The 9,072-nt window shown below is 36.9% G+C and overlaps 2 protein-coding genes across 3 annotated transcripts in view; one reads left to right on the top strand and one right to left on the bottom strand.

The window, feature by feature from the left end:
• The first annotated feature begins 237 nt into the window (after window positions 1-237).
• On the top strand, window positions 238-4,403 carry mettl5 (methyltransferase 5, N6-adenosine). Of its 2 annotated transcripts, XM_016668631.1 has the most exons (8): window positions 238-299; window positions 2,173-2,281; window positions 2,364-2,478; window positions 2,549-2,733; window positions 3,255-3,337; window positions 3,780-3,831; window positions 3,901-3,950; window positions 4,287-4,403. In XM_016668631.1, exons 2-8 carry the CDS (start codon window positions 2,182-2,184, stop codon window positions 4,326-4,328), a joined length of 627 nt encoding a protein of 208 aa, XP_016524117.1. In that variant the 5' UTR covers window positions 238-299; window positions 2,173-2,181; the 3' UTR covers window positions 4,329-4,403. The 2 variants fall into 2 exon arrangements, with proteins under 2 accessions (XP_016524117.1, XP_007546511.1); XM_007546449.2 differs by lacking the exon at window positions 238-299 and having other exon boundaries at window positions 1,966-2,281.
• ssb (small RNA binding exonuclease protection factor La) overlaps window positions 4,394-9,072 on the bottom strand; it is a 6,498-nt gene continuing 1,819 nt past the window's right edge. Inside the window, exons 2-12 of the mRNA XM_007546450.1 lie at window positions 8,635-8,700; window positions 8,466-8,569; window positions 7,509-7,683; window positions 6,937-7,044; window positions 6,750-6,853; window positions 6,336-6,407; window positions 6,211-6,253; window positions 5,987-6,127; window positions 5,334-5,520; window positions 5,108-5,245; window positions 4,394-4,501 (exon numbers count right to left, since the gene is read on the bottom strand). Of these exons, the coding sequence (XP_007546512.1) occupies window positions 4,431-4,501; window positions 5,108-5,245; window positions 5,334-5,520; window positions 5,987-6,127; window positions 6,211-6,253; window positions 6,336-6,407; window positions 6,750-6,853; window positions 6,937-7,044; window positions 7,509-7,683; window positions 8,466-8,569; window positions 8,635-8,694 (1,203 nt within the window). The 5' untranslated portion in view covers window positions 8,695-8,700 and the 3' untranslated portion in view covers window positions 4,394-4,430. The remainder of the gene's footprint in view (window positions 4,502-5,107; window positions 5,246-5,333; window positions 5,521-5,986; window positions 6,128-6,210; window positions 6,254-6,335; window positions 6,408-6,749; window positions 6,854-6,936; window positions 7,045-7,508; window positions 7,684-8,465; window positions 8,570-8,634; window positions 8,701-9,072) is intronic.

The following is a 9,072-nucleotide window of genomic DNA, read 5'->3' as shown; positions in this document are numbered from 1 at the left end:
CATCCCTGTTTGAGTATTTTTAAATAGATAAGCCTGGCACGTATTATTTGTGTAACTACTTCAGTTCATGCACAGTCATCTTAAGTCATGTTTTGTTTGAGCGTTTCTAGGCAACTGATAGTTTGGGACCGTCCCACCCTGCTCAAAGTCTTGCCAGTTCACGGATTTACCATAAGTATAGTGAGAATGCATTTTTATTGTATAATTATCAACAAACGGTGACCAACAATAAGTGTGCACACCCTCTCTTAACTGGGTTGAGTTCAGCATTAGATGTGAGGGGATTTTCTGGATTATAGGTAAATAATTTTTCATATTTAAAGTCCCCTTACATAATGTGCCATACCAGAATTCCAGGTGTAGTTGAAAAGATTATTTCTTTTAATCCATCCATCTTCTATACTCTATTTTCTTTGCATGGTATAGAGGACTCTGCCAATTATATTAATTGATTACTTTGTCAGTGTATAATCAAATTTTTTTAACATCCATCCATCTGATCCTTGTAGTGTGATGGGGGCCCAGTGGCCATCTTCATCTTCATTGGGCGAGAAGCTAAGGTACACTCTAAACAGGTCAGTCCATCTTAGGGCAAACAGAAACACAAATAACTTAGCGCACTACCTGAGGGCAGTTTATAGAGAAACTAAACGACCTATCAGTCATGTTTTTGGATTATATAAGATTCGAATACCAGGAAATAAAACAATCTATGCGTGGAGAGGACATCCAAAGTTCATGCAGAAAGACCTTCAACGGCAAGTTGTTCTTTCCAAAAACCTGAACTCATGGATAAAGTCGAGACATGTAATAACATACATTCCAAAACTATGTTGCAGAAATTGACAGAAGACAGAAATTGGTATCTACCAGAACAGCTCAGCTACATAATTAAACATTCATTAAAACATTCAACGATAACCATGAATCAATCAGAAGTAAGTAATTCAGACTGGTATACAGCACAAAAATACTTTCACAAGCATTTTTCTAAGAAAAAAAATCTGTTACCTTCATATGCAGTAGAACTATAGTTTACATTCCAAGCCACAGTAAAGTTATGAAGATTAAACTAAAAAAACAATTCCCCAGTCTTTAAAGTAGAATTAGTAATACTCTTGCAGTGAATTGAAGAACTGAATCATAATAGCTTCTGAAAGCATATGAGTTATATCTGGCATTACTAGTTCAGGTAAAAAAAAAAAAACCCTGAATGATTTATCATATTCTGCAAAAACAAAAAACTCTTTCCCAAAAAATGTTGCAAGTGAGGTTATTTTGGCTTCTGGATGTGGGGATAGAAGAAAATAAAAATGTAGAGCCATAAAAAACAATCATTGCTTTTTAAAACAGCTGCCTTTGCATACAGCTAAGGTTGTATGCAAATTGGTCACTGACATTTAGGTTAAGAAAACCTGATAGGAATATTGGGAAATAAATTAAACACAAAGACAGACATACAGCATTTATAAATTATAAGGAAGTATCAGAAAGACATAGGGAAACATGGGGAAGAAAATTTTATTATATGCTTTAGAATGGGTCACAAAGGTGTTGCATGTTTATCCATCTACTGATAGATAAACCAAAGAGGTATATCCATCAGAACAATGGATAAACTTTCAGCAGGTTTGAGTGATAATTGTATGTGCAAGAATTAGTTAGCAGGCTTTTTATGGAATCGATATGTATATGAAAGAGATTTCCAGACTTTAAAAAGCATCAAACCAGATAAAGTTGAATTACACAACGGGAAATTTTGTATAACAAATTCTTACAATAAAATGTAAAGTTATATCATTTAGTTTGTCATCAACACCTAGTTTGTAATTTTCTGATCATTTCCCATCCACACTCCACTGCAGTAGGTGGCGGTAAGGCGTCTTGTTGTTGACCTGCAATGCGCCAGAAAATATCAGAAGAAAACCAGAGCAAAAGCAGAGAAATCAGCCTGCAGTTGTATTTTTCACCCGTAGAGGGCTGCAGAGCGCAATGGTGTATCAAAACTGGATTAATTAGAAGAAGAAGAAGCACTCGGGTTTGTTTTGTTTGATGTGCGCCAGGAGGAACATGCGGGTTACCTTAAAAGCTTACTTTTGCTGTCTGTAATTCAGAACTATTTGAATTAATGTTTTCTCTCGGTGCTTCTACATTGCTGTGGAAAAATCGCAGTATCGCGAAATGAAGCTGAAGGAGTTGGAAAGCTGCCTGCAGCAGGTAGACACATTTGAGGAGCCAAAAATCCTCTTGGAGCAGTATCCAACCAGCCCTCACATTGCAGGTGAGTTGGTGAGCATCTGAGCAGACTGAATATTAAAAAAATAAATAAAAATAAATTATATTGTTTCCCTTTGTCCCCACAGCATGCATGCTTTACACGATTCACAACACGTTTGACGACATTGAGGGTAAACTGGTGGCGGATCTCGGCTGTGGCTGCGGAGTCCTCAGCATCGGCGCTGCCTTGCTGGACGCGGGGTGAGAGAAAGATCCCCGTGTGACAGTCCTTCTTGTTGAGCGGCTTGCTGATGTTTTTTGTTCCAAACAGGTTGTGCGTAGGTTTTGAAATCGACGAGGACGCACTAGAGATATTCAGAAGGAATGCAGAAGAATTTGAACTCTCTAACGTGGATCTGCTCCAGTGTGATTTATGTCACCTGGAAGCTGAGGCTTATGGCCAAAAGTTTGACACTGTTATAATGAATCCACCGTTTGGTACAAAACACAACCAAGGTGAGTTTAACTCGACAAAGAAGTTACTGGTAATTTGGTTCTATTAATTAAAAATTGATTGTAACGGGGTGATGCTGGGATAACTACTTGATTTCCTTTTTCATTTGCGTTTTTTTTTTTTTGCACACTACAGATCAAAAACGTTAATATCACACAAAGATAACTAAAGTAAATACAAAAAGATGTTTTCTACTAATGATCAAATCCAATGTGGAAAGAAAAACTCTAAACATCCCTGGTTACATATGCAAAAACTAATCACCTTCTTCCTTACATCATGAACTGTAATTAACTACAAATAATCAGTCTGGAAAGGATTACTTAAACACTTAAAGCATTTTTTAGCATTCAGGAAGGCAAACTTTACCAGCAACAACATTGACAAAGGCATCAATAGTTTGCTTGTATCGCACGAGTTCAATAAGGATTTTTAAAATACTGTATTTTGGCTGCATGTTCTGTATAAATCTGCTATAGGTGAGTTCATGTTAAAAGTATTTAGTTTTTACTGTTTATTCAAGGGATGGATATGAAGTTCCTCAGCGCTGCTTTAACCATGTCAAAGACGGCTGTTTACTCGCTTCATAAAACATCAACACGAGAGGTAAGCTCCAGCTCAGTTCACCCCTCAGCAAATTTATACTGATGCTTCACTATTTTATTCTAATCTTCCTTCATTTATTACCCATCTACATTACCATTGCCTCCAAGTTTTCTTCCTTTAGTCAGTAAGCATTTATAATTGTTTAGAAATTAAAAATGCACAAGTTTGATTGTGAAGATTTTATATTACTAGGGTTTCTGCTATTCCATAACTTAAATGTAATATCTTTAAAGCTCTCTTCAGACCAGTCTCATCTGAAGTCACACTATTTTAAAAGTCAAATCACACTAAATATACACTCTCCAGTGTTGAACAAGGATACGATGGATGTGACAAAAGCAGATTTGATTTTAATCCCGGTTTAGAGATCCATTTAAGTTTGAATTGAATATTTGAACTCGTCTGATGTGATGCCAACATGCTTGACTGTATGTGATTACAGCACATACAAAAGAAGGCTAATGACTGGGGAGTGAAGATGGAAGTCTTAGCAGGTTAGTGAGACAATTCAATCCTTTTTAATCAAAGGAATATTAAATCCTAATTGTGTTCTTTGTTCATAGAACTGAGGTACGATTTGCCGGCTTCCTACCGCTTCCACAAGAAGAAGTCGGTAAGTTCATCAACAATACGCAATATCATGCACTTCAGATTCAAAGCAAAACTTTATTTTGTTTATTTTATAAACATTTCATTTGCTACTGGAATATGCAAACTTAAAAAAAAATCATGACACATTTGCATCAGTCAATGGAGTAAATCTACAAAATAAAACAAACAAAACCAATGGCACACAAATTCTAGGTATCGCTCATGAAATGAGACAGTCAAGTTTACATTGATTGTGCTAAAATTAAAACACTTTCCGATGAGAAAAGAAAACATACAAATGAGAGGCAAAAAATAAAAGGCTGAAAACTGACTCCAGGTTTTCCAAATGTTTCTTCAGGTTGACATCCAGGTGGACTTTCTACGATTCTCCAAAACCTGAATATTTTTTTTACTGGAATGGGTTCTAAGTTGCCTCTGCATTTTTCACCGTTTGTAATAAATGTGTTTGCTAAAGAAAAAAACTCTGGATGTCGTCTCCACATTACGAGCCGTTTTCAGTTTTGGGAACTTTCGCTGGAGGACCGTCGGCGTCTTCAAGCTCTCTCTTTGGGGCTGCAAGAAAAACAGGACACATTGAATCATCTGTACATGTTTGAGAATGAGGACGCTGCTGCTGAGAATATGTAATGCCATGTAACGCATTTATAATCTATTACGTTTTGTATTTTTGTGTGTTTTATTGGGATTTTATGTGACAGATCAACACAATGTAGCACAATTGTTAATTGGAAAGAAAAATCTACATACAGAAATTTAACTCAAAAATAAAATTTGTTGCTTTTATTAAACTGAGTCCAGTTGCTCTCTGGAAATCCCAGGGATTTTCAACAGCAGCATGAATACAGATGAAGAGATAAAGAGCAGTGGGAGCACTAAGGGCTAGGAACCTTTATTCCTGGTTGGATATTTGGCGTAGGTCGTCTTGAGTCTAAATAGAGCAGTTGGTGTTCGTTCACACAACTATTATGGACCATCAATTTAACCTCTCAACCGGGTTCTTTCACAAGGAAGATAATCGCGCAGTGTGTAAATGCATACTTTAAATATTTGTTTTTAAAGTATGCATTCTCTTTCCACTTCACAACTTTGTTTTAAAGTGTCACAGAGAATATAATGGCATTTTGGGCTCCTGTATGTTGTATCAATATTTACACTTACCTTCTGCACCCTCGTCGTCGTCCTCGTTATCACTATCGAATTTCGTTTTCTTTCCCTGGAACTGAGTCCTGCCTTGATCTCTGCCACCTCTTCCCCTTCGGCCTCCTCTTCCTCTGCCGCCGGATCTTCCTCTCCCACCTGTTTCAACCAGACCCAACCTATCAGCACTTAACAACATCTCTGCTACTATTGCGCAAGAATGTGATGCCAGGAGACAAAAACGTACCTCTGCCTTTTGATCGATTGTACGATTCCTGTTGGGCTTCGATGATCTTCTTCAGCATCTCTTTCTCTTCGTCTCCCTCCAGTACCTGCCATGTAACGCTGCTGCCCTTCATTTTCAGTTCCCCTTCGTTTGCCTCTTTGGCTTTCTCAAAGGCTTCTTTTGCGTTCCCATCAAACAGAAGCGTACCCTTTATGTGAGCAATAACAAAATTAAAAGCAAGTCTTCCACTGCTCTCCTGTTCACATTTTTTTTCTGTAAAAATTCACTTTTCAGACTTAACTTCAGAGTCTTGTATGGTAAAAATTTCAACAGCAGTTGGAAGTAAGGAAATTTAGGAAACACGAAAGAAAAGGAGGCCAGATAAGGACACGTGGACATAAGGAATGAAGAAACAGGAAAGGTAGATAAAGGAATGATGGACCGATGTCAGGAAATAAGGATTACAGACGAGGGCAAAGTGAAGAAATGACCGACATAAGAAAGGAAAGAAGGGACAGACAAAAAAAAGAAATTAAAGGACAAAGTAAGAGAATGTCTGAAAGGACATATTTCCCATGTTCTTTGCTTTTTCCATAATGTTCCACACCTGAATAATGGGGAAATAAAACTCTGTACTTTTGCAGACTATATAGGAATCCTTGCAGACAACATACCTCCTTGGCTCCTCTTGTGAAGTCAACCCACTTTATCTTTCCGTGCCCAGAGAACGCGGCATGGAAGTCCTCTCTTGAAACATCTCTGAGCTCTCCAGAAAACTTCAACAAACATCCAGTCTGCTCATCCAGAAGCAAACCCTGCAAATCATAATTACAATCTCAATAAAAACGATCCAAAAGCAGAAATGAAGCTTTGTGAGCACATGGTTAAGAAACCTTACCATTTCTTTTTCCTCCGCGTTTTTCTGCTGCTGCTGTTTCTCTCTATAAAATGTTTAGATAAGAAGGTGGATCATATATTTTCAACAATGTTTCTGATAGAAAAGGCCACGTCCTGCCAACTCACTGCTTTGCTTTAGCTTTCGTCTCTGCTTTGTAGTTTTTCCTTTCTTCTGCTTTCTTTGCATGGTAGGCTTCCCTGAAAAAACAATCCAAGGATATTATAAATAGGACATTATGTGGTGTTTTATCCAGCTTCCTATATCTTGGAAAGTGTGAAATTTGCTTTCAACATTTGTCATGCCGAAACAAGGAAATAACTGAAGCATGTAAAAGACTTAAAGTTTCTATAAGATAATCAAAATTGCAAAAAAAAATAAAATAAAAAAAAAATACTGGTGAAATTAAGACTCCTTTCCTTCTATCCAAAGCAAGAAAATAATTTTCATTTGTTATAATAGGTTATGAACCCATCACAGTTTTATGTTCACAACAATGCTATTGTGGCACCAGTCTGTTCACGAGAAGCAGCCGAGCTCACCTGGACAAGACGAGCATCTCGTTGTCTTTAAATGTTTTTACATCCGTCCGTTCCAGGAACTGTTTCGCCGATTCCTCCGTTTCAAAGCAGACGAACACGGATCCCTGCAAAAGACACGAATGAAATAAATATTTTAAATCTTCTGACCTTTTAACGACTAAAACTAGTAAGTGATGCTTTCTTCTACCTTGAACTGCCGATGGACGTTTTTTCTCATCTGAATGCTCTCTATGCTGCCTTTCTCGTTCAGCCACTCTTGAACCTCATCCAGAGTTGTTTCGAGAGGAAAACCTTTCTGTAAAAGAAAAAGCAGCATTAACAATAATGCTAGGAATAAAAAATTACCGTATTAGAATATTCAGGTCGTCACGTTTTTAAAATAAAATGAAACGCTCAAGGAAAAAACAAACAAATTTACACAATGAGCCATGGATGACCTAACCTGAATCAAATTCAAAAGTTGTTGCCTGATGGCAATCCTGGATATTTTCTAAACTTTCCAGACTTTTTCAAACACAATTTTCCATAAGCTCTCAGTTATTTATATTTATTGCAAATTTAAGATATGGTAGGCAGACTTCAAATCTGCAGAAATACAGAAACAATAACAAAGGGTAGGAACCCTCTGGATTTACAACATTGACAACAGGCTGCTAAAGTAAATTGTGTTTTCTAGATATGAGTGAAAAAAAAAATGTTTATCTGAAGCAGATGGCACCAGTATCTTGAATATAACAAACAAATGTGTATGAAACTTACAATGTACACAGATCTGTGTTTCACTGCGTCTTTGTATTCATCATTCTGCTCTGGTAAGGGTTTATCTGGGGACCTCCTTATTTTTGTCTTGTCCTCACTGATCTCCAAGAGGCCAGACTTTGATTTCTGGAGTGCTGAAACGACGACGCTGCTCTCTGTAGTTAAAGCTTTCAGTCTGAAAGAGGACAAGGTGAAGAAATGGTGTTAAAATTGTTCAGACAGGTAAAAGTTGTACAACGCAACAATGCAATTAAAGTAATCTAAATATTGTTTGTCGGCAAGGTAGTCCAATTACCAATTTTAGCCAGTAGGATTTTGCCAAATTGTGAGGCTGTTTCAGTCCTGACCACAGAACTCTCTCCAATATGTTTACCTTACTACAAATTTGCATTCTCTGATTTACCCATGACTTACTCCTGGTACACGTGGCTTTCAACACTGTGCAACATTAAAGGATATTTCTATTCTATTCTGTATTATGGCCACCCAGTCATAATGAGAACACTTCAAATGAATGGAAATACCAGGTCTGAACCGAGATTTTGCCACTACATTTCTACAAAGAGCCAACTATGAAAGAAACAAAAAAAAATGATTGTAGATTTTGGTGGACATGCCTTGTGACTTTTTATTTTCTTTTAAATCTCTTCAAACGTCAGTATTTCAATTCAGCACCATGCATCTGAGGCTCGGTGATGTTGTATTTATTCAATATTCGAAAGGAATATGAAGAACACAGTAATATGAAACCCAATGCAACCCCAAAGCACCATGACTTCATATCATTCCGTCTGTGGTATTTATTGATTTGCTGGGGTTGAATTTCTAAACCACTGGATGTAACTTGCGTTTTTTAAAACAATCCTCGACTCACACAAATGTTATTTGATTAAAAAAGGGTTAGCTGATATGTATATGAAGTTAGAGTTTCAAAAGGTAAAGAGAAATCAAACAAACCTGTTGAATTTAAGCATGGTCTCCAGCATCACCCAGCCATCATCAAGCTGCAGCTGCTCCTTCAGAAACTTGTCTCTTGGAAGGTTGTGATCCCCAAAGTAATACTAGGTGAAAATAAGACATATATTATATATAATGTAATAGGATTACATATTTAAGTCAGAATTACCTCTACTTGACGAGCCACTTTCATCTCAATGGGAGACATTTCTCCTTGGTTTTCAGCCATCCTTCTCTGCAGAAATCAGTAATACAGAAAATCAGCCGTTTTGTGGTGATGTATGTTGTTAAATCTGTTGTTTTGCATAGCTCATCAATTCTTTGAGAACATGCAAATGTTCAAGTGATGTCCCCCTTGTTACTTCCCTTCATTGTTAGGCAATATTTCAATACGATAAAGCTTTTCCCCCAGCTTAAAAAAAAAAACATGTTATGTTCCATAATATATGGTGATCTTTATGCCATTGGTGCTATTAAGACAAAATTCCCCTCCTGAATGGGATTAATAAAATATTAATTTCTCTTGCTTAAAATTCATCATCCTTAAATCTGAGAAAAGGAGAACCAATCTAATAGAAAAATCTAGTTTTTTGGGAAAGAGGTTTTT

Source organism: Poecilia formosa, unplaced genomic scaffold (genome assembly GCF_000485575.1).
Source record: "Poecilia formosa unplaced genomic scaffold, Poecilia_formosa-5.1.2 Scaffold16, whole genome shotgun sequence".
Lineage (NCBI taxonomy): Eukaryota > Metazoa > Chordata > Actinopteri > Cyprinodontiformes > Poeciliidae > Poecilia > Poecilia formosa.
Note: the sequence above shows the minus strand (reverse complement) of the source record. Positions and strands in the feature narration are given on the sequence as shown.

Bases quoted from the DNA above. Each gene is read 5' to 3' on its own strand.
- mettl5 (XM_016668631.1), top strand. From the start codon at position 2,182: ATGAAGCTGAAGGAGTTGGAAAGCTGCCTGCAGCAGGTAGACACATTT. The intron at 2,282-2,363 runs GTGAGTTGGTGA...TTGTCCCCACAG, and splicing joins AACCAGCCCTCACATTGCAG to CATGCATGCTTTACACGATT. The intron at 3,338-3,779 runs GTAAGCTCCAGC...ATGTGATTACAG, and splicing joins ATAAAACATCAACACGAGAG to CACATACAAAAGAAGGCTAA.